This window comes from Drosophila subobscura, chromosome O, assembly GCF_008121235.1.
Source record: "Drosophila subobscura isolate 14011-0131.10 chromosome O, UCBerk_Dsub_1.0, whole genome shotgun sequence".
NCBI lineage: Eukaryota > Metazoa > Arthropoda > Insecta > Diptera > Drosophilidae > Drosophila > Drosophila subobscura.
In genome coordinates this window covers 15,846,011-15,873,653 of record NC_048533.1, presented here as the reverse complement: position 1 = coordinate 15,873,653, position 27,643 = coordinate 15,846,011, and the positions used below count along the sequence as shown (strand labels likewise).

At 46.1% G+C, this 27,643-nt stretch overlaps 5 protein-coding genes and 1 long non-coding RNA gene across 10 annotated transcripts in view; 2 read left to right on the top strand and 4 right to left on the bottom strand.

Moving 5' to 3' along the window:
• Positions 1 to 39: 39 nt before the first annotated feature.
• On the top strand, positions 40 to 4,288 carry LOC117896215 (cytoplasmic aconitate hydratase). 2 transcript variants are annotated; one of them, XM_034804348.1, is made up of 9 exons: positions 40 to 186; positions 262 to 357; positions 1,152 to 1,321; positions 1,380 to 2,106; positions 2,168 to 2,268; positions 2,334 to 2,450; positions 2,509 to 3,163; positions 3,225 to 3,943; positions 4,015 to 4,288. In XM_034804348.1, the coding sequence occupies exons 1-9, from the start codon at positions 180 to 182 to the stop codon at positions 4,123 to 4,125; spliced, it is 2,703 nt and encodes a 900-aa protein (XP_034660239.1). In that variant the 5' UTR covers positions 40 to 179; the 3' UTR covers positions 4,126 to 4,288. The 2 variants fall into 2 exon arrangements, with proteins under 2 accessions (XP_034660239.1, XP_034660240.1); XM_034804349.1 differs by having other exon boundaries at positions 165 to 186; positions 265 to 357.
• A 1,746-nt stretch (positions 4,289 to 6,034) lies between these two features.
• Positions 6,035 to 9,881, top strand: LOC117898321. Its single transcript, XM_034807639.1, has 7 exons — positions 6,035 to 6,476; positions 6,557 to 6,678; positions 6,740 to 6,853; positions 6,920 to 7,164; positions 7,223 to 7,911; positions 7,981 to 8,710; positions 8,767 to 9,881. The coding sequence occupies exons 1-7, from the start codon at positions 6,309 to 6,311 to the stop codon at positions 9,444 to 9,446; spliced, it is 2,748 nt and encodes a 915-aa protein (XP_034663530.1). The 5' UTR covers positions 6,035 to 6,308; the 3' UTR covers positions 9,447 to 9,881.
• A 45-nt stretch (positions 9,882 to 9,926) lies between these two features.
• On the bottom strand, positions 9,927 to 11,834 carry LOC117899040 (probable G-protein coupled receptor Mth-like 11). Its single transcript, XM_034808801.1, has 7 exons — positions 11,343 to 11,834; positions 11,134 to 11,284; positions 10,889 to 11,074; positions 10,562 to 10,822; positions 10,331 to 10,499; positions 10,078 to 10,272; positions 9,927 to 10,017 (listed from the first exon to the last, which is right to left on the bottom strand). Exons 1-7 carry the CDS (start codon positions 11,832 to 11,834, stop codon positions 9,927 to 9,929), a joined length of 1,545 nt encoding a protein of 514 aa, XP_034664692.1.
• A 384-nt stretch (positions 11,835 to 12,218) lies between these two features.
• On the bottom strand, positions 12,219 to 14,168 carry LOC117899029 (probable G-protein coupled receptor Mth-like 11). Its single transcript, XM_034808788.1, has 7 exons — positions 13,647 to 14,168; positions 13,436 to 13,586; positions 13,198 to 13,380; positions 12,862 to 13,134; positions 12,632 to 12,800; positions 12,379 to 12,573; positions 12,219 to 12,324 (listed from the first exon to the last, which is right to left on the bottom strand). Exons 1-7 carry the CDS (start codon positions 14,115 to 14,117, stop codon positions 12,219 to 12,221), a joined length of 1,548 nt encoding a protein of 515 aa, XP_034664679.1. The 5' UTR covers positions 14,118 to 14,168.
• A 1,105-nt stretch (positions 14,169 to 15,273) lies between these two features.
• The window catches only part of LOC117898323 (transcription factor cwo), a 19,044-nt gene continuing 6,674 nt past the window's right edge, over positions 15,274 to 27,643 (bottom strand). Inside the window, exons 2-5 of one of the 4 annotated variants that reach the window (XM_034807643.1) lie at positions 25,667 to 27,005; positions 18,368 to 18,491; positions 17,398 to 17,719; positions 15,274 to 17,333 (exon numbers count right to left, since the gene is read on the bottom strand). In XM_034807643.1, coding sequence (XP_034663534.1) covers positions 15,727 to 17,333; positions 17,398 to 17,719; positions 18,368 to 18,491; positions 25,667 to 25,725 — 2,112 coding nt within the window. In that variant the 5' untranslated portion in view covers positions 25,726 to 27,005 and the 3' untranslated portion in view covers positions 15,274 to 15,726. Of the gene's footprint in view, positions 17,334 to 17,397; positions 17,720 to 18,367; positions 18,492 to 25,666; positions 27,042 to 27,643 lie in introns of those variants that run through there. The other 3 variants (XM_034807646.1, XM_034807644.1, XM_034807645.1) reach the window with 3 other exon arrangements.
• Positions 19,319 to 24,646, bottom strand: LOC117898326. Its single transcript, XR_004649128.1, has 3 exons — positions 24,637 to 24,646; positions 20,745 to 20,748; positions 19,319 to 20,368 (listed from the first exon to the last, which is right to left on the bottom strand). It is a non-coding gene; the product is annotated as an uncharacterized LOC117898326 (long non-coding RNA).

The following is a 27,643-nucleotide window of genomic DNA, read 5'->3' as shown; positions in this document are numbered from 1 at the left end:
CAAAGCTCACCTGGCAAAGCTCGTACACATTTTCATGGTATATTGCAAGTAGGGTGGATTGTTCTTATCACTCTTTTCATTTTCTGCGCCGTTTAGCCTGTTGTCCATACCCCATTTTTGTCCAGCAATTTTAAAAAGTTTGTCAAAGTAAACGGTGAAAGTATCTCCGCTCCACTAAAATGTCTGGTAAGTTTTTCCACCCACAAATATTGCCCCAGGAGGGGTCCTGATCCTGATGCTTATGTAACTCCTCAACTGCAGCAGGCGCCAATCCCTTTGCACAGTTCGAGAAGTCGTTCAACCAGGCCGGCACCACCTACAAGTACTTCGATTTGGTCTCCATCGACAGCAAATATGGTAAGTAGTTGTTGCATCCAATCAAGGCTTAACTTGACACAGTGGGCGTGGCTGTTTACGTTGTGGAGAGTGGCTTAAAACTAGTCAAATCTCGATCTGTGGGGACTGTCTGTCGCTGTGTCCTACTTCAGACACCTGTTGAATGTGAAGTTTGACCCCTTACACACACACTCCAACAGCACACCAATGCACAATATTGCTGGTGCGCACCACATTCATTTGCAAGTCCAAGTAGTGTCAATCCGAAGGTGCCTGGTGACTCCGGTAGCCATTGCGAACAAGGCATTATATCAGCTTGGAGCCGAGCTAAAAGCGAAAGTTTATCAATAGTGATTTGCGTATAATGGGGCTCGTCTATTGAAAGCCAGACAACACATACACACACACACGCACACGCACACACCTCCGGCTATGCTACCGGCAAATGCTGATAGCGGACATCGTGTGCCACTCGAACTAAAGCTATTGTATTATGTACGTACGTGCCCACTTATCAGCTAGGGGGTATGGAAAATGCCCAATCTAATGTTGCGGGGTGACTCCCGAGGTCGTGGTCCGATGCTTAGGGAGGCATCTTCTGAGCAGTGGCATGTTTTTGCTGAGACAGCGCGTGGCGGGATGAGGTAACTAGCAAACACATCTGCTCTAGGGCGATGTAAAAGATATTGTTTGAGTGCCACTGACTGATACGCTATCTACAGACCAGACCGAGCCTTTTATTAGAGTCGTGGTGACTGGGCAGTTAGTTCTGTGTGTGTGTACAGTAGTGATTCGATTTTGGTTCCCTTTTACAGATCAGCTGCCCTACTCCATTCGTGTGCTGCTGGAGTCGGCGGTGCGCAACTGCGACAACTTCCACATTCTCGAGAAGGATGTGCAGAGCATCTTGGGCTGGTCCCCGGCCCTCAAGCAGGGCTCCAACGATGTGGAGGTCTCCTTCAAGCCAGCGCGTGTGATTCTCCAGGTGAGCTCTTCCATAATCCTTCCAAGAAAATTAATTTATAATAGTTAAATGTTTCTAGGACTTCACTGGTGTCCCCGCTGTTGTGGACTTTGCTGCCATGCGTGACGCTGTCCTGGATCTGGGCGGCAATCCCGAGAAAATCAATCCTATCTGCCCTGCCGACTTGGTTATCGATCATTCGGTGCAGGTGGACTTTGCCCGTGTTCCCGACGCCCTCAGCAAGAACCAGACCCTGGAGTTTGAGCGCAACAAGGAGCGCTTCACCTTCTTGAAGTGGGGTGCCAAGGCCTTCAACAACATGCTGATAGTGCCACCCGGCTCCGGCATTGTCCATCAAGTGAACTTGGAGTACTTGGCCCGCGTTGTGTTCGAGAACGATGCTACCGATGGCTCAAAGATCCTCTATCCCGACAGCGTGGTCGGCACCGACTCCCACACCACCATGATCAATGGTCTGGGCGTGCTCGGCTGGGGTGTGGGCGGCATTGAGGCGGAGGCCGTGATGCTGGGACAGTCCATCTCCATGCTGCTGCCCGAAGTCATTGGCTACAAGCTGGTGGGCAAACTGAGCCCCCTAGTCACCTCCACCGACTTGGTACTGACCATCACCAAGCATCTGCGTCAGCTGGGTGTTGTGGGCAAATTCGTGGAGTTCTACGGCCCCGGCGTGGCCGAGCTGAGCATTGCCGATCGTGCGACCATCAGCAACATGTGTCCCGAGTATGGCGCCACCGTTGGCTACTTCCCCATCGATGAGAATACCCTGGGCTACATGAAGCAGACAAGTACGTAAAGTGGATTCTTGAATTGATTCGATTTTGGTTTATATTTCCCTGTAAATTGCAGATCGTTCGGAGAAGAAGATCGACATTATTCGGGAGTATCTGAAGGCCACGCAGCAGTTGCGCGACTACGCTGATGCGGCCCAAGATCCCAAGTTCACTCAGGTAAATAGAAACAACAGAAGTGCAGAACTCTTTTCCATCAAATAACATATAAATCTTCTTTGTAGAGCATCACATTGGATCTTGCGACTGTGGTTACATCTGTGTCGGGTCCCAAGCGTCCGCATGATCGCGTTTCTGTCTCCGACATGCCGGAGGACTTCAAGTCGTGCCTGTCCAGCCCAGTAAGTTTGGTTATTTCATCAATTTAAATCACTTTATTAAATAAATGTATTCCCTCAGGTTGGCTTCAAGGGCTTTGCCATTGCACCAGAGGCCCGGGCTGCCTTTGGCGAGTTCCAGTGGGATGATGGCAAGACCTACAAGCTGCAGCATGGCTCCGTGGTCATTGCAGCCATTACATCGTGCACGAACACCTCGAATCCCTCGGTGATGCTGGGAGCGGGAATGTTGGCCAAGAAAGCCGTGGAGAAGGGCCTCACCATCTTGCCCTACGTCAAGACATCGCTCTCGCCCGGTTCTGGCGTCGTCACCTATTACCTGAAGGAGTCGGGCGTCATTCCGTATTTGGAGAAGCTCGGCTTTGACATTGTCGGCTATGGCTGCATGACCTGCATTGGCAACTCGGGACCGCTGGACGAGAATGTCGTCAACACCATCGAGAAGAACGGCCTCGTCTGCGCTGGCGTCCTGTCGGGCAACCGCAACTTCGAGGGTCGCATTCATCCCAACACCAGGGCCAACTACCTGGCCAGTCCTCTGCTGGTCATCGCCTACGCCATTGCTGGCCGTGTGGACATTGACTTTGAGAAGGAGCCGCTGGGCGTGGATGCCAATGGCAAGAATGTTTTCCTGCGCGACATCTGGCCAACGCGAAACGAAATTCAGGAGGTTGAGAACAAGCACGTCATTCCAGCCATGTTCCAGGAGGTTTACAGTGAGTACATAACAATATTTTAATATAAAATGATTTTATTTAACTCTGTTTTTATCTGCAGGCAAGATTGAGCTGGGATCCGAGGACTGGCAGACCCTGCAAGTTTCCGATGGCAAATTGTTCTCGTGGAGCAACGACTCCACCTACATCAAGCGGCCACCCTTCTTCGAGGGCATGACCCGCGATCTGCCCAAGCAGCAGAGCATCCAGAAGGCACGCTGCCTGCTCTTCCTGGGCGACTCTGTGACCACGGATCACATCTCGCCTGCTGGCTCCATTGCCAGGAACTCGCCGGCCGCTCGATTCCTCTCCGATCGCAGCATCACACCCCGTGACTTCAACTCGTATGGCTCGCGGCGTGGCAACGATGCCATCATGTCACGCGGCACCTTCGCCAACATTCGCCTGGTCAACAAGCTGGTGACCAAGACCGGTCCACGCACCGTGCACATCCCCAGCCAGGAGGAGCTGGACATCTTCGATGCCGCCGAGCGTTACCGCGAGGAGGGCACTCCTTTGGTGCTGGTCGTGGGCAAGGACTATGGCAGTGGCAGCTCTCGCGACTGGGCCGCCAAGGGTCCGTTCCTGCTGGGCGTAAAGGCTGTCATTGCAGAGTCATACGAGCGCATCCATCGCTCCAACTTGGTGGGCATGGGCATCATTCCACTGCAGTTCTTGCCTGGCCAAAGCGCTGAGACTCTCAACTTGAATGGCCGCGAGCTCTACAACATTTCTCTGCCCGAGAGCGGCTTGAAGCCTGGCCAGAAGGTTCAAGTGGAGGTAAGTTTCAAGCTGTGGGATGTTTTCCTTATCTATTGTTATAATTAATGTTGATTTTCCTTCTCTCTTAGGCTGACGGCACTGTGTTTGAGGCAATTCTGCGCTTCGACACCGAGGTGGACATCACATATTACAGAAACGGCGGCATCCTTAACTACATGATCCGCAAGATGCTCTCCTAAGTAGAGCGCTCTTCAGTTTTGTTTATTTTCTTTATGCATATGTATATTCCTTCTGCATTTTTACGCTGTAATCTGTAGTAGTCCCCTAAGTCTATCAATTGTGGTGGTCCCTGCCTGGTCAAAATAATCAAAATAATAAATTAAGCCTACACTTGGTATCCAATTAAACTAAAACGAAAAGATATTAGCACATAAAATAATTATGCATACCTTGAGGCAGCTTCCATGGAGTCCGTGTGTCCTTCCACAGTTGATTTAATTTCGCTCTTATGAGATAAACAAAGCCCAGTGATGCTTGAAATGTGACAAAACTGAACTTGGTGCATCCCATAAATTGAAACCAAAAGACAAAACGCGGAAAGGAATGTTTCGCACTCGATTTGCCCTGGAGATCTAGGCTGCTTACAAAAGAGCTATCTAAAAGAAACAGCAACTGTGATATGTGAAGCATTTGTATGTAAAATCACGGCTACTATTTCCTTAGATAACTCGATATAAATTCAGGACATTGCGACAACTGCACGACACTTCCGAAACGACACACACACAGTCCTTGCGATGATCAGTTTATTGTGATATTTCGCCACAAATTACCAAAAGCCACAAATCAAAGAACGTATGGTTAAGAACTAAAACCTGGGAAGTGGTCATCCAGCTCTTATAAGCTCAGAGGGCCGTTCAATGGCCGCTGCCAGCGCATCAAGTTTCCTGTGTGCGGTCGATCAGCTTTGGCTATTGCCAAAATCCGCTGAGACCTGCAATTCGTTTTCTGGCATGCTCGACATTTTTATGCCGAATTGATATGAATTTATTAAGTTTTCCAAGTTTTTTGTGCTGCACTTTGTCCAGTCTTTGGACGGCGCACTGAACCCGGCTTGGCTGCACCGCCAACTCGAGCGGCTTCCGCAAACATGTTGACCCCCATTCCCGATGGGGTCAATGAACATTCGGTCACGTTGCCAGTTTCTAGATTATTTCAATTTTGGGTCAGCTCTGGAGTGTTCTATGGGATGGATGGGACTATAAATCCATTTATAGGAATTGGTGGAATCAGCAAATATCACTGGAAAGACATTACAATACACTCTAGTCAACAAAAAATTATCCAACAATTAAAATTTAAAAAATAATTAAGAAGATTATCTCCAATTATTTATCATAGTTTTGAAACTCAAATTTAAAATCAGCCGCTCAATATTAGCAAGAAGCCAGTCGATGGCAATCGGAATCAGTTTATATGAACCATACCATACCATGTACAGGAAAATGAAAATGAACAACTAAATATAAAATGTTAAAAGAAAATAAATAAAATCAAAGAATCGGTGATTAGTTAGACGATATGTTAAATAGTGTTCATCTTAATCCGGTATTCATTAGCAAAAGAAAGCAATAATTACAATGTATAAACCGGACTTTATCCACAATTATGTTGTAAAGATCGAAGAACTGTCCCCCAAACCACTCCGAACTTATTATAATATTTACTTATGTTCCCTTTGTGCAATTTTTAGAAAACAATAGAATTTCTTTTCCACTTCCAGTTATTTTTAAAAAAATTTCAATTATATCAGTTAACATACATGTGTCGCTACGTGTTACATCCATTTACATACTGAACACAAAGCTCCCTTGCTGCCAGACGGGGTGATTTCATTGAAAATTTCAAATACAAATTTGTAAATTATACGGTGATAAAGTATTCAATCCAATAGAAAGTTGTATTTAAAATAAGCCAAATTGATTTTTCAAACGGATTAAATTATTGTTTCTATGTTAAAAGTCTTTGCAAGCTCTTAAAATAAAATAGAACATCAAAATAGAGGAATATGATTTAAGATTACAGTATAATTGCGGTATATTTTTAAAATGATTAGGTATATTTTATCGATAGGTCCGCGGTTCACACTGCAGGTCACACTGCCGCAAACCAACACAACAAATTTTGTTAAGTTATTTTTTCAATTCCTTAATTAATTCATTACAAAAAAGGATCGAACACCTCGAATGACGATATGTGCCAGAGTCGTGACTTCCTTTGTTTTGTGAGGCGTTAGGGGGGCCTGTAGGGCTGACAGTTTTCGCAACACGGGCCCAAAACGGTGCCGTTTTTCTGTCGGTGGCGTAGTGCTAGACGGAAAGGAAGAATAAATTAAGTCTGATTTTGAGAGTTTGGGGAGGCAATGGAGACTGATTATCAACATTATGTCGAGTCATTGTCCGGTGTATCTTCGGATGACGATGATATGTCCACGGTGGACAGCTCCGATGAGACGTCAGAGGAGCCGACACCCTCGCCATCGCTCAACACGCGAACGCGAAACCTGGCGCAAATGCTGTTTGACAGGGAGGTGAGTAGGAATGCACATTGGACACCACCCCCCCCCGAAAACACACCGACATTTTTCTAACTGTATTTCGACATCCGCAGCGTTCTGGATTCTTCTCGGGCACATCACGTGCTGGCCAAAAGCAACAACTTCCATACGACCGGGTGCCAAATAGATTAAAATTGTATCTCAAGGACGTTATAGCAAGCAATGTCATGGAGGGGTAAGCAGCTCGCATCATTATTATTTCTCGCTAGCGTCTACAACCCAGCAAATACTTGCAGTCACATATTCATGGGATTGACTGCCTGCGGCCAGTACATGCTCAGCCATCGGGTCGTCTGTAACGACAGCTCCACGCTCAACCACTACTCCTTCAACATGGGCTACAAGTACACGTGAGTGTCGTCACCCAGCTGCTAAACATTCATAAATTGCTGAAAAATTACTCTTTTGCTTTGCAGTCTCTACTTTTGGATCTTTCAGCCGTACAAAAAGCTGCGTTACTTCTTTACGCGACGCCTCTTTGATGATCATGTGGTGGACAACATTAAGACTGTCAGCATGACGCAGTGGAAGAATGCTGGGAAACAAATCTTGGTTGTGCATGGCGCTGCCACGGAGGAGAGCGAAGATAGCTATATCACATATGTAAAAGTTCCTAAACTTGGTTGTTTGGAGTGCAAAAAACTGAACGATGACGGTCCATGTATGTGCAATCAGTCAATCAATCAATCATAGTAGAGAGTACACAATTTCTTTTGCAGATTCCTTCTACAACGCGCACTGCCTGAATTGCCATTTGACTGTGCATACCAAGTATTCCTCGACTGAAACGGATCCCGGATTCCAGCCAAAAATCAATCTGCTTTGCCCCGAGCGCATTCTGATCATTTCGAATGGGTTTATGCACATGCTCCGCATTGATGTTGACACGCCGGCCGTGTCCACCAGCAGCTACCTAACTCAGCAAAGCCTCGTCCTGCCCTATCCCCAGCAGTCCCTGCCACTGTCGCAGCCCCAGTGCTTCCTCCTGCCACGCACTTTAGTGGCCAGCGAGGAGGATCGCGCCTCTGTAGTCTTTACAGGCTCAGGCTCGGAGGCTGAGTCCGGCAACGAGCAGAGTGTTGTGGCACGCATCATAGCTGACTTTAGTGATATCGAATCGGAGCAGACCCAGCGCACAGGCCAATCCAACAATAACAATAGTAATAATAATAATAACAATGAGCTGCAGGCTAACAGCATTTGCTGCTCGCCACGATCCTATGAAAAGCTCGTCTTCACACCCAACTGCAGCGCTGCGATTGGGTCCAGCATGACACTGCCGGACACCACGTTGCCCGTTGCCAAGCAGCAGAGCCCAGTCAGCGGAGAGGCTGGACAATCACGCAAACGAAATCAGCGGATAGTCACCAAGTCCTATCGCAATGGCATCACCACCATAGACGTGCAGGTAATTGCCATGGTCATATTCTAATGTACGTGTCGAAATCTGACAGTTTTGTTGCTCTCCCCCGTTTAGAGTACGCCCAGTTCCACCTCCATGACGGACAAATCGAACGCCTATGAGTTTTCTGAGGACAATGAGAAGTGCGAGAAGATCTCCACGTTTCGTAAGCGTCGACTGGCTGACAAGAAGTACGAGTTTTCCGAGGACAACGTGGAGAATATCATCCCGTTCACTAAAGTGCGTTCGGCTGGTCGCGCCTCGGCTCCAAATTTTAGTTCCTCTGCAGGCAGCTCTACGGCCCGCAGTTTTCATCGCTTTTCACCCACGGCGCACTTCTTTCATAACTCGCCTTGCGCCTCGCCGTCCTCTTCGCCACATCCAGCACCTCCATCACAAACGCCACCGCATCTGGGTTTTCGCTCTCCGCCATCCAGCTCGAATCTAATGCGCTCGCCCAGCCGCGCAGCCAACTCTGCTGTGGCTGCTGTGGCAGCTCAAATCTACAACCAGAAGTCGCCGCCGCTTTCGCAGGCCACACAGCAGATGCTCAGCTACAAGCCTGTGGGACCGCTGGGAGCACTCTCCCCGCTACAGGTGTCCATGGCCAAGCGGTTTGAGATTGGCGGCTCTATGTCGCCCAATGCGGGCCTGTCCTTTCTGTCGCCCCGACGCGATGAGCCCCGCATTGTGGAGATGCCAGTGCAGGGCGGTGTGATGCCGGAGAAGCCTGTGTGCACCAAGAAACTGAGACGCCGCTATGTGGAGGAGGATGATGCCACCTCGGTCATCACCAGCGAGGAGGGTAAGAAAGAACACCAGTAATGGAAATGTAAAAGATAACACATAGGTTGTTTTTAGATGACTGCATATCGCCGGGATATCACACATCGCTGCCCATGGAAGTGCACGGCTCGTGCTATTCGGAAATGCAAATGATTTCGCACGCCTCGTATCAGCGCCTGCGCTGCAGCAGTGTGGTAATCACTCAACACTCGTTCGATCTGGAGACCTTCACGTACTATGTGATTAGTTTGCTGTGCCAGAAGCACCACAAGATCTACAATGTGTTCTACGACTGGGCGTACGAGGTGATAAGCGTCTGCCCGCTCAGCCAGACGGTCAGCTGCCTGCTCATGGCGCAATTCTCGGCACGGGATCAGCCCTACGCACCGCTGACAAACTGCCTGCATTGCACTGGCCGCATAGACTGTATGTTCCACAACCGCCAGTACGAGTGTCGCATCCTCTTCACCTGGAACATGGAGAGCGGCCAGTGGCAGGTCCTTGACTATGGCGAGCTTCGGGAAATGCACGAGCTCTTTAATCCACTGAAGCGTCTGTGCAAGGCGCGCCTCACCTTTGCCCAAATGGCCAAGAAGATGGCCAAGGAGATGACGGAGAGCCTGAACAAGCTACCCGACTATGCCTCCAATCTGCGTGTGCTCAACTCGGATATTAAGAAGTCCAAGTCGTATATCTGCGACCTCGACAACATGGTGGAGTTTCACTTGAAGCGCACACCCCAAGGGACGCTCTGAGCTGCCATAGCTCAGGCAACATATTTTTTTCGTACAACTCGCAATGGTTGCGTGCATCTAGTTCAGTTCTAAACACAAAAAAACGTGTGCTGTATTTAGTATTTAGTTACCTACATTTACGTACATCTTACTTAGTGCAACGAAACGCTTTTGCAAACGGTCCTAATTTCGACTGAAGTCATTTAAGTAATCTACGATCTAGGTTCTAGTGGGCTCAGGCTCTGCTCATCGCATATACACGTACACATACATGCATATGTATAATTTTGATATTTGAAATTGAAATTCAATTATTGCATACGTACATTAATATTAGTTAGCAACTCTATGAACTACTGTACTAACGATGCCAGTACTAATTTAGTTAGTGGCCGCCCCTCGCCTCTGCTGGGTGTGCATCAAAAATATACAACTTTAATCAAAACATTAAAATATATTTCCAAAAAATACAATTTCTTGAAATGTATAATAGAATTACGATTAATTCCTTTCGGTGTTACCCAATTTGTCAGACTCCTGCGTCCGACTGGTGCTGGTAAAGTCCGTACTTGTGCTGTTCCTGTCTTGGATGCTGCAAGAATTAATACAATTTGTAATCAAAATACTCTCACTCTTCTCTTGAGGATCTTACCGCTTGTGGATTGACTTGAGTATGTCCCAATTGCAGAATGTGGCCACGAATATAATGATGCCCTGACTGCAGTTGACAATGTCAACGACTGTGATGAAGTTCTCTAGAACCCTCTCCATATAACAGACAAATGCAATGATTTCCAAAAACCAAGTGCCACCCATTATGACAAACAAACGCAGATACACACGGTAGCTAAATATTCGGAATATTGTAATCAATTATGCAATTGGGAATCGTAACTCCAACTCACTTGGCTTGGTTCCTGCACTCTCGTTGCCTTTCATTCTGGTTCAGCACTTGCTGATTCCCCTTGTTTTCCACATAAATGTATTTGGTCGTCAACGCAAACATAATCCCATTGAAAAGTATCAAAACCGACAGCGGCGAATAAAAATAGTACATGGCCGACCAACCATCCGCTGTAGAAATAAACAGAGCATCATCGTTTAGTTCCAAAAAGTGATTAACAGCAGATACATACTATACATCCAGCACATATACTCTCCCACACCGGGTGAGATGGAATTCTGCGGATTGAACTTGACGAAAACGTCGACCAGAAATATGCCCAGAGTCAGTAGAGATGCGGTGCTCCAAACGGTGATGTTATAGTTAAGGAAGCTACTCCGTCTGTTCCGATTGAACTCGTGGAACCGTCGCAGCGCGAATCGTCTCCACACGTCAAAGCTAATCACCGACAGCCAGAGGAACGTGGCCATCACTGCAAAGTACCCAGCGTATCCTGGAAATGTAATCCACTTCTGTGTAGCACCAGTAATCAGAATTTTAGGATATGGACTCGTCTTACCATTGATCCGACACAAAACCGAGCTGTAGCTAAATACGTCAAACATGCTGAAGACATTCAGCAGGAAGGTGGCTGCCAAGCAAATAAAATACAGATTGCAGCACTTTCCATGCAGCGAACGGAATCGGGGCAGCCACAGGTACAGGGCAACAGTAATCGTCATGAAAATTACAGAGACAGACTTGACTGAAAGATCGAAATGGGGTGAACATTCTCTTGGCAACACACACTCTTGAAAGACCTACCGTAAGCCATTGACATGGAAGGCTCTATAATGCAATTGTGGGGCACTATGGTATAGTTGTGGTGTGTCCCATTGTTCATCTTTTGCGGCTGCAGGCAATACTCCTGCTTGGAGAGGTACCTCGTATCGTAATGTCGCAGGAGAGTGCCATTCTAGACATAATATTTGATCAATTGAATTGAAAGTTAGAAGATTTATACTCTGTCAAACCTCAAAGAGAGTCCACTGATCTTCAGGAGAGTTTCTGTCCAGTATATAATGATCATTGCATGGCAGAGGAAGGTCTTCCTGCACAAACATCTCTCTCAAAATATGTTTCCACACCAATGTACCATCGTGTTGCATTATATCCATCGTCATGTTGTAGGACAGGGCGTTCTCCTTCTTGGAACACTGGGAACTTCTCATACGCTTTTCCTTCGGACAACAGAATCGAATGCAGGACCTCAACTTGCACACACATCCTCGCATGTGCTTGGCTACAGAGCTCTTGTCCCCATCGTGTTCGATCACATAGTCGTACTCCCCAGTCAGACTCGCAGGAATTGTGAGATTTTCGAATCGATAAGATCCATCGACTGTCCTGAAGCCGCTCGTTATGTTGACCGTATCGTAGAAGTCGCAATCGAGAATCTCCTTAGCTTGCACACCAATTGCCATGAGAATGCTCAGCAGGGTGCAACCAAATTTGAGGCTGTTCATTCCGAAAATTTTATTTATGAAGCAAGTTAAACGTTATAGCGACTGGCCGCTTCAGCGACTCGATCTAAAATAAGCGACGACTTGAAACGCCGTTGAATGATATCAAAAATCGTTTACCAAAGAAACAATTATAGTTATTCCTTGGAGGCAAGCATTTCCATTTATCAGCAGTTTAAAGTGCGTATGTATGCACTTTTTGTGTGCCTGGGGATACACGCATATAAATAAATGTTTGATATCAGACTGTAATTTACAAGTATGGGATGGAATTACATCAAAATCGCCTTTCGAAGAACGGATTACAGCTGATATGGCAATGAGACGTTGATCGACAGTTTATTGAAGTTGAAAATCAGAAGAAACTTAAAAGTAATTTGAGGATATTCAATTGATTTCCTGCATGAGGTGGCAGTCCCGTGTTAAACTGCATGTTCCATACTCAACATCACTGAACTTAGACGGTTCAGCCGGTTTAGAATCTGGATGGGTTCTGAAAGATATTTATTGATTGAAGATATAATTATGGTGCTGCGGCAGCACTCACCTTTCACGAATGACTCTGAGCATGCTCCTGTTGCAGAATGTGACGAAGAATATAATGATGCCCTGACTGCAGTTTATGACGTCATTAACTACGATCAAAGGCTTGAAGACATTTTCAATTTTACAAATAAAGGCAACGATTTCCAGTAACCAACTGCAGCCCATAATGATGAACAGATGCAGATACGCGCCATATCTAAAGAAATATATAAAGCAATGGGTATTTAATATAGAAAAATTTGTGTTTCACATACTTGGCTCGGTGCTTTGACACTTGATGCTCTTCGATTCCGTTAAAAGATCTTGGCTTGATCTTTTCCGACACGTAAATGTGATGGATCGTCATAACGAACATGGTAATATTGAATAATATCAATAACGTCAATGGTGAATAAAAATAGAGCATTCCCGACCAACCTTCAGCTGATAAAAATAAAAGATCTTACATACTTCAATGGAGGGTATTAAAGCTGAAAAGATATACTTGAGATCCAGCAGGAGAACACTCCCACAGCTGGTAGCATGGGTAAAGTTTTGTCTGATGTACTGAAAAATGGTACAAGTCTGTCCACCAAGAATACGGCCAGAGTAAGTGTTCCAGCAGTGCTCCAGACGATGAGATTATAGTTGAGAAAATTACTGCGGCGAGACCTTTGAATCTCTTGAAAGTGACGCACAGCGAATCGGGTCCACACATGGAAGCTTATCACAGACAGCCAGAGAAACGTGGCCATCGCTGCGAAATAACCTGCATAACCTGGAGTAGAAAGTGTGTTTGTTTATCAAACATTTATTAGATGAGATAATTTAATTATTTTACCATTAATAGAGCATGAAATGTTGCTGTCAAACACGTTGAAATTGCTGAAGAGATTCAGCAGGAAGGTGGCTGCCAAGCAGATAAAATACAGATTGCAGCACTTTCCAGTCAGGGATTGAAACTGGGGCAGCCAAAGGTAGACGGAAATGGTAATGGCCATAAATAAGACAGATGTCGCCTTGACTAGAAATAAAATGCAAAGAAATTGCATGGGTAATGATTCTATTTATACACCTACCATACTCCATTGTCATGTCCGGTTCAATGACGCAGTTGTAAGGAACTAAGATGTGGTTGTAGCCTTTCTGCTTCCCCGACTTCCGCGGCTGCAGACAGTAGTCCTGCTTGGAGAGGTACCTCATGTCATATTGCCGCAGCAGCGTTCCATTCTGGTCAATGAATTTGATCAGATTTTATTCGAAATAAAGAAAAGTTGTAATCTGTCAAACCTCAAATAGTGTCCAATGATCTGTCGAATATTCAATTCTGTTTAATGGATAATGAATATTGCATGGCAATGGCAGTTCCTCCTGCACCACAAAATCCTCAAAAATGTGTTTATGTGTTATATCCAGGGTCATGTTGTAGGATAACTCGTTCAGCGTATGGGCCGAGCACTTGTTGTCCTTTATCACTCTACTCCGATGACAGCATAATCGTATGCAAGGCCTCAGCTTGCAAACACATCCTCTTGTGTGGCTGGGCACCGATCTGCTGTTCCCGTTGAACTGCATTTCGTAGTCGTACTCCCCCGTGAGAGTCGGGGGAATGATGAGATCCTCGTAGTTATAGGATCCGTTCGGGAACTTCAGGCTGTTTGCTAGGTTGACAGTATCGAAAAAATTGCAACCGGGAATGTCAGCTGCAATGCAGCACAGTAGAAAGCCCAAAAAGCTGCACCAACACAGTGCCTCACGCATTCTGAATAATATTTTGCTGCACGACTTATCCGGTGCACAACTTGATACTGAATAAACTTGTTCGCAAACTCGAACTGGCTCTCGGTTTGATGATTTCACAAAATTCCAAGACTTACAAACTAGTACATATACAATGTGCATTTATCTGTTGTGGTTAAATCACTCTTTTCTGGCCCCTCCATCATTATCTAAAACTCTCAACGTCACGCAGTCCTCGACTCATATTTTTCTCTGGAAGGAATGCAAAGGCAGGGTTTTCATTTTTTAGCTTTTTTATTACATCTGTATACACATATAAAATATATTAAACAGTAACGTATTTGTATATTAACAGTACCGTAATCATACAGTCCGTACACAATTAAAAAAAAGAGTAAATAATCTTTGTGCTGCATGGGTAAACCTTCGGTTTAGCCAACTATTATTATAAATCATTTCCCAGTGCTCTCGTAGATCGGAGGAAACAAGTGACAGTCGAGTCTCGAAACAAGTTTAATATTTTCCTTTATTCCGTTGCGGGATAACAAATAAAAAGAATAAAAAAAAACACAAAGAAATAAATCAACGTAGGGGGTTAGACGGTAGGTATTGATAGTACTAATAATAATAACTAACTAACTATAGTATTAGGACCGCATTTCGAGAATGAAATTTGGGCTTTCTTTCTTTCTTTCTGTAATAGAAAAGTTTTTGGGTTTTTTGTTTTAATTGTTTTTTTTTGTTTTTTAGGTTTTGTTTTAGCTCCTCCATGGGATGTGTGTTAAACAACGAACTTAAGATAATTTGTCGCTAAAATACAAACTTAAACGAATGACAATTTGATTTTGCTAACAATATTTACACATAGAATTTATACAATACATACACACTATATAATAATAATAATAATTCATTTTGATTTGTTTTCTTTCATATGCACATCCTTTTCCATTTACGTTTTACATACATCGTCCTCCGTTTGACTAGTGGTTTACTATACATATAATATATAGGTATATTTGTAATATGTACGTTTGATTTGGGAGGGGGACTCCCGGTGCAGGACTGCCTCCCCCACTTGGCTATAGACTACCTGATTTGAAACCACAACACTTATGTAATTAACACTGCAAAAACGTTAAACTCCTAAAAAAATACATTTAGTTCACAATTAGTTGTTTTTTTTTTGTTATTCTTTTTTAAAATCCATTAGATCTTTTACGTGGGACTGACTCTTGGCATCATATTTTATATTTATATTTAGTACGGTTTGGTACACATTGTACACATTTCTTTCTGTTTCTTTTTATGTTACTTTAAGATTTCTATGCATTATAATAGACATTTATTTATGCTGAATTTTTGTCTTGCTTCTTAGCTTTGTTCAAAACTATTTCCTATAATTTTCTCCCCTTTTGCAACTCGATCTTGTCTGCGCAGCCTTTGAGGCTGTTCCGATCTAATCCAAAAATAATAAATCTGAATTCGCATTTTCCTCTATCCTCTAGTGTTCTCTCCTTGGCGCAGATGTCGCTTGGTTTTTGTTTGTTTGATTTGAGATTAATCATTTGATGATTATTCACAGAAGTACTGAGGTAGTTATTCCATCTGCTAATCCACCGCCTGCCCCTTACCAGCTGCTGTTCATGGCCTGCTCCAGCTTGGCCTTGGCCACGGCCGCTGCGGCCACAGCTGCCACCTGGGCAGCCGTCGAGTTGGCCCCCACCACGGAGGACAGTGGACCACCTGCGGATGCGGCCACCACTGCCTGCTGTTGCTTGCCAGCTGCAACGGCAGCTGCGGCTGCAGCGGCCGCCAGCAGGGAGGCCGACGGGGAGCTGGGCATGAAGTTGACATTGATGTTGATGGGATGCACCACCGGCATGCTCGAGTAGCTCTTCTCGAGCAGATCCATGCCATTGAGGAACGGCACCAGGGCGTTGTAGTCGACGTTGAGGGGCACGTAGTAGTTGCCCTGGCCGTGCAGTGCGAAGATGGGCACGGTGAAGGAGTGCCGTGGCGCCAGCGAGGTGGTGGTGCTGCTCGGAGTGCTTAGCTGGGCTCCGGCGGCGGCGGCAGCGCTGAGCTTGGCCAGCAGCGGGCTGGAGTTGGAGTTGCTGTTGTGCAGCTCCGACTTGATGTCCTTGATGTCGCTGAAATTGAAGGAGGGCGAGGGCTTGCTGTCCTCGCGCAACATTAGCAGCTGACGGGGCGGATTCGGATTGCTGGCCTCGCAGTGCACGTCGAGGGAGTGGACATCCCCGTTGGCTGCTGCCGCCGCTGCCGCCTCGGCCATCTTGCGCTTCTTGGCCATGATGGGAGCTATTTCTGGCTCGGTGCCGTCCTTGGAGTGATCGGAGTGGGCCTGCATGTGCGAGTGGTCGCTCTGGAGGTGGGCCGTCACCGGGCAGTGCTCGCTGCTCGTCTCCTCGTCATGCAGTTCGTGGACGAAGCGCTCCTTGATGTGGTTCTTGTACTTGTAGTTGTTGTTGTGCTCCACCTCGTGCGACGACTCCGAGTAGTTGCGCATGCGCACCGACATCAGGCTGTCCTGTGTGTGGTTGTGCCCCAGATGCGGAAGCTGCTGCAGCAGCAGGTCCCGCGGCGGTGGCGAGTGCATGTTGGAGGTGTCCGTGTGGAGGATGGGCTCCCGCGACGAGTCAAAGTCGTGGTGGCTGCTGTCCGTGTGGTGGTGCGGTGCCGTCGACGTGATCACTGCCGCCTGATGTGGCAGCTGCTGCTGCTGATGGGCAGCCATGGGCGGTGCCACCTTCTGAGCCACCGATGCGGACGTGGTCGTGGGACAGGTGACCGTGCTGGGGCAGGTGGTGGAGCTGGCCGCATTGCTGCTGCTGCCTGCACCGGGCAGAGAGCCCGTGGAATTGGTGGGAACATTGTCGCCATTGGCATTGCCACTGCCACTGCCACTGCCATTGGTCATGGGCAGCTTGCTGGCGACCTCGAGGGTGGTGGAGCTGGAGGAGCTTCCGCTGCCATTGGCAGCCACAGCGGCGGCGGCTGCGGCTGCTGCCTGCTGGTTCCGCTGCAGCTGATTGAGATGATTGCGGAAGCTCAGATCCTTGACATCGTTGTGATCCTGGCTGTGCTCCACATCCGAGGCCCCCAGCATGTCACGCAGGTGGCAAAGTGGCGGATGGTACGCCTGATGGGGGCTGCCGCTGGAGGCGCTCACATTGTCCGGCATGTGGCAGGTGCGCGTGGACTTGTAGCACTCGGCTGGAGGACAGACAAAGAGAGATTAGCATGTGGTTTCATGGTGTAAAATATCGAATCAACTCACTCTTGAACATGTCATCGATGTGCTCCTGCAGGCGACCCAACAGACGGTGGCAAAAGTCCTGCATGTGGACGTCGTAGAGGAACTTGGCCGCCTCCTTCATGCAGTCCATGTACCCACTGCGGTAGTCGCTCTCCTTCTGCAGGCACTCGCTCTGCAGATGCTTCAGGTGCCTGATGGCCATCTCGATGATCTCCGTCTTCTCGATGCGGCCGCGGCCTTTGCGCTGGTACTGCGGCGGGATGAGGCGTGAGAGGTCCGCCAGGCAGGAGTTCATGCGATCGCGGCGACGCTTCTCGATAATACGGTGAGATAGTGGGTCTTGCTATACGGACACGAGGATATAGAGAGAGGATAAAGAGCTCTGATTAGTTTCGGTTCACTTAGTGTACAGCTATAGGCGTGGTGGGGGAGGGAGAGTTAGGCTTTATCCTAGTAATGATTGGTTCTTTTCCATTTTTCAATTTCATTTTATTTTCACTTTCATTTTCAGTTTTCTCTTCTCTTTATTTTCAATCGCTTTTCTTTTGGTTTTCATTTTAATTGTAATTTTTGTTTAAACTTTTTGTAGGCGTACAATAAAAAAGGGTCAAAAGCGGTGGGCGGTGGGCGTCGTCGGTGTCGTTGGGCAGTTGGTGGGCAGGCATCGGCCTCTCATGGGCGTGGCTGTGCGTGAATGTGTGTTTTGAGTGTGTGTTTGTGTGGGTGTGAGAGTGTGCGTGATAATCGACATCGTGGCAACGACGAGAAGACGTCCAGGCGCTGCGCTAAAGCCTCTCTCTTTTGATCCTTTGATCTTGTCGTCGGTCGTCGATCGTCCGTCTTAATATTCGTTTTACATATATTCGCTTTTTTTCGATTGTTTTATTCGTTCAATTTTCATGTTCACAATTGAAATGATCAATGAGTGATCGATCAGATCAGATCGGAGTCTGGTGCGAGTTCTCGCGATCTCTAAAATTGTAATATTTACCCTCGATGTTTTATTACGTCTTCCTGTGGCATATTCAGCATCGTCCTCGCTGTATGCCGTCGCAGAGGTGGAAAAATTTAAACTAGATTCTGTGCAATAAGGAAAACTGGAGACAGCTGCTTCGCTATATTTTCGTTTTTCGATATGCAAAAGAAGTGGGAAGGATAAAGATAAAGAAACACAAATAAGTCCAAATTTTGTTCAAAGAATGTATTGGTTTTTTTGCATGTCTTGTATTTTTTTGTTCATTGTTTTAGTTTTGTTTTTTTCATTTCGATTTTTTCGTTTGGTTTAGTAATGCATTTATTAGGCGCATAACTTAGCCTGACTTAGGAGTAGTAACTATGGCTAATTAGAGCTATGGATTAATGTGTTTATTTCGTTTATTTTCAGATTATCTCAGAGATACAGAAGCTAAAAAATACAATCTGCAACACGGCTGCAACGGAACAGAGAGAACATAATAAACATTAAACGTTGATTAAAGCACCAAGTGGCATCGAGATCGAAGGATCTTGAGCCAACATTCACCCAACATTCTGCCTGGCACTGGGGCACTGGAGGGGCTGGGCTCCGTCGCTTGGCTAAAATCAAACGAGCGATTTGTAGGTTCTGTTTTTTGTGTTGTAGTAAAAAAAAAAGTGGTAAAAATATGCTTTAAAATACGATTAGCATACGGCAGCTGTTTGTTGTTATTCCAGGATCATCCAGGATCACTTTATCACACACAGACACACCGAAATTTGTGGATTGAATGTGGGGTCCCTCCCATCGTAAATAGTTCCGCCAGCTTCTCTTTGGCATCACACAGAATGTTATTCATTGGAAATATCAGTCTCGCCAGCTGCCGTGTGGGATTGTGTGGGAAAACCAATAGAAACGAGCCAATACCAAACCCCATACACGTTTTCACGTTTTCATATGCACTCCATATATCAGAGCGGCTATTTATAGCATCTACACGTTTTAATTGCCATGTGCCAAAAATATAATAAAACAGAGAGAGAGAGAGAGCGAGAGCGAGCCAGATCTCGAACAGAACGAACAGGAAAACTGTTGCCAAGCGCCGCCACAGAGGAAATGTTAGAGAGAAAAATTCACTAAATGCCAATTCCCGAACCAAAACAAACAAAAATCGCTTGAGGTGCGGATACGGGTAATCATAATGAACGCGGGCACGCCAAGAAGAAACAAGTCGAAAACGCTAGAAACGAAAATAAATGAACGAGCAGCAAACGATAGAAAGAATAAGTGTCATGGCTGTGGCTCTGTCTCTGACTCTGCCACTGCCTCTGGGGCGATAAGCGACCAAAACAGAAAACAAACATTAAGTAAATACATATACATACATAAATATACATATACATACACACATATCTACATATTTGTACATATTTGAAAAAGATATACTAGAACGCACCAGTCCATGGCGCCTAGAACTTGTTTATCTGGACTGGCACAGCCTCTCCCACAGCTAGCTCCTCCCTCTACTAACTTGTTTTCATCTGGTCTGTGCGTTTAGCACAATTTGCATTATTTGATTTGTAAACCATAGCCAATTATCAGTATTTCAGAGTTTCGACTCCGGCTCACGCTGCGTATGAGTAATGCAGCACAGATTTCAATCCAATGTTCGCCTTGGGCGGCGAATTCTCGAGTTGATTGCACTCTGCCCGCCCGATTGGTGTCTCCCTCTCTAGTTTTGGGGGACAACGAACGGCGGTCCCGTGAACAGGGCGTGTACTCCTGCTCGGTTTACATCAGTGGCCAAAGAGCACTTCAGTTTTGTGGCCAGGCGTCAGCGAGAGTCACCAATCACTCGCTTGATTCATGCGATGGCACCCCAACAAGTTGGCAACTTGCCCCATGGGTGGGTTCCTCTTCGCTCTTGGCGCTGCAGTTCCCCTACCCTACCGTTTTGTTTACGTTTTTCTTTGTTGTCGCACTATTAAGTAATTGGCCCCCGTAAATATAGGAATGAGGCACGTCTGTACATACATTCTATAGAATGCTTCGAGGCGACACAGAGATCGTCATCTACAGGTAGTCTCTGTGGACCCATGACGACAGTCTCCGCTGATCAGTCGCCCATCGCTTGCCAAAGGCATGAACAGCACACACAGCACAGCATTCCTACAACGATTTTCCGTTTACCCGTTCACCCGTTCACCCACTCACCCGTTTGTTTCCCATTTCCCGATTCACGTTTATCTCTGCCTCTATGCATGGGTTTTTTGCTGATAATGATAATTACTAACAACAGTTTGCACACGCTCTCGCCATCCTATCGATATGCCACTCAAATGACTTGTTTCCTGCACTTATCGGGACGGCTGTAAGGTAACTAAACCCCAAAATGTTGTTGATAAGATAACACCGCGCTACACGTGACGATGTTTTCTATTATTGTGGGCTTTTGAGGTCGCCCATAAATACTGATAGAGTAAGCCGAATACAACTGGTTCTTGGCAGTTTGACTCAGTTTAATCTTTGGCTAATCTTTGCAGGGAACTTCCCCTTAACTTTCAAAGTAAAGTTTATTAATTTATAATTCCCTGAAAGACGTCAGACTTTACAGTTTACAGACAGAGATACGGGGAGCTGTAATATGTGTAAATCTCCCCCAAATCTGTCATACCACTGACTCACAGGCCACGACACAGCGTAAAGTGAGTGATTCATGATTCCATATATTTCTTATAGATCTTTTGGTCCACCACTTACACAACACAACGCAAACAAACGGATCGGAACGGAACGGACTGGCATCCAATGCCACAAGAGATGGAGATCTGTGTCAGATATTTCCATATTGACATTAGGCAATGGAAATTGTGAAATCTTAAATCAGAAATACTTCAAATGGACGGAAAACAACTCGAGAAACGGTGACGTTTTTGTTGATAAATCAATTATAAGAATCTCTTGACAATCTCTGGGGCACTAATTGGCAAAAAGTGGGCGGGGTTCTCTGGCTCTGATCAGCTGACCTTGAGTCGTGGAGGGGGTAGATATTTCTGATGATAAGATAACACAACAACCTGTACACAACCCATACAAGCACAGGAAATTAGCACGAAATTATACGAGAGAAGTGCAGCAGCAGTGCCGGAACATCTGATCACGTGAGAGTCGAACAGCGAACACGAACAACGTTGAATGGAAACTTTAATGAAGCCACCACTCGTGAATATTCATGTATATTCAGGTGGAAACTGAATGGCTGAGCGGGCACGTGATATAATGATGAGATTGGGCAATGCCCAGACACAAAAGACGGAAAAGTTCGGCCACAGAGTACTGGTCGTAGAGTGCTGGTTTCAGCGAAATTCAATTGGTTTCTCTTTTCTTTTTTTGCCAGCCACAAACGTGTGCACGTGCCGGATGGATCGCCTGGCAACAGAGCCACAACGAGGGCAATAATACAAGGGCCCCAATGCTCACCCCGCTTCACATTGTAAATTGCACTCTGGCGTGCTGTCTAAGCGAAAAACAATTCAATATAAGCAGACACAGATACACACACACACACACAGCTAGCTATACAGATTGAGATACAGAATGCGGGGCGACACAGCGAGAGAGAAACAACAAACAAATTGGACACACAACAAAGGCCGGCCAATTGAAGGCGGTCGGTCTGGTCTGGTGTGTCGTTTGGCTTTTACGCACACGCAGCAAAACGAAGTTTCGAGATACGAGATACTCGTATGTATGCCAGAAGAGTGGAAAATTGTATGGAAACCTAATTGGGACGCCACAAAGTAGCAGCAGCCTTTGTTCCAAGGGAATTCCAGAAATAATTGGCAATGATTCATCAACAAAGTTGTCTTGGAATTGGAATCTGCGTACACTCACGCAACAATTGATGTAGATTCTAGGAAATATTTCGGTGGATTCTGTGTGAGTCCCTCCTATAAAAGTTGTATCAAATTAGCCCACACAATTATAAACAACTCCAAAAAATCAACATACAATGTGACTTTTTCTGTGAACTTTTCCACTTGTAAATTTTTCCTCTAAAATGTAACAATTATTTTGAAAATTTTCCACACGTACGCTTCCATGCCCATCCGCATTCCCCAACTAATAGACTGCCACAAATGACCCAACATGTAGTAATAACTGGGTCAAAACACATTCACATATATTCACAGAGAGCAACTATTCAAATCGTTTAGTGGCAATCAAATGCAATGTGCAGAGACCCCAGAGCCCCGCATCCCCAGCCATGAGTCACGCGGACGCGAACGCGGACCTCGAAAAACGTCGACGTTGAATGCATTAATCATTGGAAACCACCATGGAGACCAGAGTATTCCCGTGTACCCGTGTCCCTCCTCCACTGATGAGAATTTGTGTGTGAATTCCACCATGCAAATGCATACAAATGTATGTACGAGTATGTGCTGCTGCGGCTGCGGCACGTTTCTCCCCCGTGTGGTGGTGACCTGCAGGAGGAGGGTCATCATCCAGAGGAGTGTGTGGAATCTGTGTGTGTATGTGTGTGTGGCTGCATAGGGAAACGTGGCTACGTGCCCGCCTCCGAAATGCCAATGGACGCCACACCAACAGAACGATGACGCTAATGACGGCGACGACGACGATGGCGACGACAACGATAAGACCGACGACGCTTCGGCGAAACGAATTGGATCGATGCGAATCGAGATCGGAATAGGATTTCGGAATTGGAATTGGAATCGGCATGGGAATAGGAGAACCGTAAGATCGTCAGCAGGCAGCGCCATCCGCTAAAAATATTTGTATAATTTATAACACTTCGTTGGGCTATTTATAGTAGCCTCCTGCAGCATGCGTTTGTTGTTTATTTGGAAATACTCGTATGGTAGATACTCGTGGTTGATAGATACATTTACTTGTTGTTTGCTTTGACGTGTTGTCTTGCTGAACATTTGTGAGTTGATTAGCCTACATGATTGTCCCTTTTGGCACTTGGAATCGAATCCAGCATGGGGATCATGTAACACAAACGTAGCCAGCAAACAAACACACTTTATCAGAGTTCTTTCGTTCTTCCTTCCACTTGGGAAAACACAAACACGCACACTTATCACACACTGGACTGGTCATGGTCACTAAGGGATCACTAGGAGATCACACACATCACATTCGTTGTAGTTCCATAGATATATGGCGTCGTTGACAAGATCCCGAAATCGAAAACAACGAGAGACAGCTGCGTTTGCAAGTGGCTAAGCCCTCCTCCTTCTCCGCTTCTACTCATCATCAGTATCATCATTATTATCATGTGGCTGTCTGCCTGGAAAGAGGTGGGTCTGGAGCAACTGTCTCGTCGTGCAACAAACCCGAGATCTCACTGACGCATGGAAAACTCTATAGATTAGATATACTCTCGAACTCTCCATCCATTGGTGTTAGATTGTGGCGGGGTGGCTGTGCGTCACGCCCGCCTTGCTGTTTATCGCGTGTTTGCTTATCACTCTTAAATATTTGTTTTTCTTTTTTTTCCTTATCTTTCTTCTTCATTTTCAGTTGCTTCTGTTGTTTGTTCGCTCTTTTGGTCTCTTTCTGTTTTAAGTTGTTTTTCATCTCTTTGGTGTTGATTAAAAGGGAGGGCGCGTAATGCAAATTATAAACACTTGAACGACGACAAAAACGAAAACGGAGACGCGACAAAAGCGTGTTTACTTCGTATGACAGTTGATAAGGCGACACACACACAAAAACGTTCGTTTGATCACGCGTCGAAAGGTATTTCTAATTTTTTTTAATGAACCGAACCGAAACAAATCGATCCGCACCGCACCGCAGCGATCGTTGAATTTAATTATTGAAATTGTGTATAAACTGTTTGTATCATTAGTTGGTGATCGCTTCCACATAATTATCACGGCCAGACGCATGTAATTATTAGCCACACGTGAGGCATACCATATCGTATGCAATTATGGCAAGACTTTCCCCCAAGTGGCACCAAGCATTGTGTATCTATTGTGGGGGCTGAATCAGAATTGAAAATGGGAAAACAAATCAAATCAAGCTGCATATTTGATGAACAACTCACTGGGGGCTGGCCGCAGTAGGATATTTATAGGGTTGAGAGCTTGCGCAGGAGTGGTCAGTGAATACCAAAATAGACCCCAATATAATACTCAATCAAATAAATGCGACAACAACAAGGAGGAACATGGGTGAAAGACAAAACTTGTTGACCTTCAAAAGGACACCGACTGGCAACACGACCCACACCCGCACCCAACGCTTACGCTTACGCCTACGCCCACGGGACACAGCACACACACACACCACACAGATATGTATCGGGATAGAGACGGATTCGGAGGCGAAGACGAAGACAGCCCCCCCCCAAAGGCAGACACACAAACACGTGTGCAGAACCCCACTTCCCTCCTAGATGGCCAATCAATGGAGCAGGGTGGTGGAGGAGGTGCTATTAACTGATATTTATAGCAATGTTTTGGCCGTTGACATTTAGCCGGGCCCAAAGCTCGCGACCATTCGGGGGCCACGACTAAATTATTGAACGAGTCTCTGGCCACACTAGGCGGACGCGGACGCGGACGCGGACAGACACACCGAATCCGAATCCGAATTGGGGTTTCACTCGGACACGTTTAATGAAATTCAAGTTCAGAAATACTCGTACACAAAAAAAAACACACGACTGCGGGGGAATGGGCAAAGGCAGGGGCAGACGTAGAGGGAGAGGGAGATTGGTTTTTGGGGGAACGGAACGGAACGTCACGTTTGGCGGGTCGTGCGTTGCTTTTTGTATGCTTGAGTGTGTTTTTTTTTGTTTGCAAAAACCCGAAACAAAAAGATGAAATAAAGTGAAATAAAGTGAAATAAAACTAAAGCAGAAATCCGGACAAAAATAGATCGGCGACAGAGTCGTCTTCTGCCCACGTTTTTAGCATGTTTTCTCGCCCGATTTTCGCATTTCACGAGTGTTTTGCAAATGTTTTCTAGCTCAAAGGCTATAAATAGATCCCACACGATCCACACCCAATCCACAACACGCACACTCGCACACACACACACTAACGCACACAAACGCACATACTCAAGCACTGCGAAGGCCGTTACAAAGCCAGACAACGGCGACGGCGATGGAGACGCCTACGAAGAAGAAGACGACTTAAGGTAACAACTAAATTGGAGACTAAAATCTACACTAAACCATTAATTAATGCATAGACTTAAGCGCGCAGGTGAAAGTGAGTGTTTTTTCTTTTTCATTTGTTTTTGGTTTTGTTTTGGAGCTGCTTTGGCGGGATCCCTTTTTATACCTACCTCTCATACTTAACCGGATGTGCGGCATGTCCGTTCGCCTCGTTCCAATAGGGCTCCATGCTGCTGTGGCGGCTCCTGCACCTTCCTCTTCCTCCTCCTGCTGCTCCTACTGCTGCTGCGCCCTCTGCCTCGGCTGCGTCTGCTAACTCTGCTGTCCTGGACTGCTGCTGCGACTGCTGCTGCGTCAACGTGGCTTGCAGTTGCGGTGGAATGGTGGAAGGTGGGGTGCGCTCCTTACGTCAATGCAGAAATAATTGTACAAATACCAAGATAAATGCCGTGTGGGGAGGAGGGCGAATTATGGCTGAGCAAACAGGTTGTCGACGGTGGCGGCGAATTTGGCGAATCTACGGCGAAGCACAGCGCTCTCTCTCTCTCTTTCGCTCTGTCACTCCTTTTGGTGGGTTGTTACACAAGGATTGGCCGCTACTTTTACAGTTATTTAGGTACAATTTGGTATCACACTTTTGTTGCACGTCTCTCCAAGAATATCCAATACTCCTTGCACTTGCGTTGTTGCTGTCTTAGATATAGCATAACATTCCCGAGCTATTATTGCATTTATTTATGTTGGAACGAATGCTACCGATAAGTCTGTACAGCGGGCGGGTAGGTATTGGTACTGGTACTGGTACTGGACTGTGGGCACTGTCAGGGTCTTATCAGCGGATAGGTTAGCCTTTTGTTTGCTCGTCTCTTTCTGTGTGTGCTGGCGATAACGAGGCAGCGATAAAGTCAGTTTCTCCTTTTTGTACTTGGCAGCAGCAGCTCTACATCTATTTTTGGGGGACGCAGGCAGCAATTAAAAAGTGCACTTGTTGGAGCATCCACTGTGGCCTCTCTCTCTCTCTCTCTCTCTCTCAGACAGTCACTCTCTCAGACACTCTCTCGCGTTCGGTCTGTCTGTCACTCGCGGCGATGCAAAGAGTTCCACGCAAAACAAAAAAGGCAAAAAGCAACAATGAATAAATGTCGAAAAACGTGATTACTGCTGCTCGGCACACGGGCCGTTTACACGTTTTCTGCTTTTATAAAATATTTATTTTTATCAACTTTTATTGGTTTTATTAATACTCGTACGCACAGACACACACACACTCGACACGACACTCAACAGCAGCAACGGCAGCAACAATAACTTCCTTTCACAGTGGAATTTTACCAGCAACAGAGCCGCCTACATACATTCATGTACACACACACACACACACAGCTGTAGGTGAGAGCATATGAGCGATTTGGTATGCGTGTGCGTGTGCTTCACTATTGTGGCACTTTTGTACATATAATAAATTTTGTTGCTGCCTCCAGCTAATTTGGCCGCTGTTGTTTTTCTCTTCTTTCTTTCTTTCTTTTTCGCTGTTGTTGTTGCTTTTGTTCAAGCAGTTTTTTCCTCCGTTTATTTGTTATTTGCACAGTCACCGTACGTACGTATACGCTCTGCCGTCCGCGTCCGCTCGACTGAATGACTATTGAATGACTAAAATGAGCCAATGCCTCGCTTGCCAGTCGGAGGCACACTCCGGCGCTCACTTCCACACTCACACATTTGCACCTACTTAACAGCGCGAGCGAGAGAGCACGAGAGAGCATTGTAGGTCACATGCGAGCGCAGAAGAGCGCGCTGAGAGCGCTCAGCGATGGTTGGGGCGGTTCCGGGCTCCACGTTTCGGCCCCAAATACTTACATGTGTGTGCCGCCGATGTTATCGCATTTCGTGCGCGGCGAACGTGAGTGCCACAGTGGGGCCAGGTGGTCAAATTGTCACTAACTGAAGGTATTTCTCATTAGCCAACACAAGCCAAACATTAAAGAGCTACCAAAGCGAACCAGCCATCAAAATCAAGAACATTTAATTAACTTATGTAAGAAATATGAACACCGATTTACATCATATTTCGAAGTTAAAGTCGCCGAATGCGTAAATATTCCTATTTAATTATGTTATGACAACAAAACATTTAAAAGAATCCAATT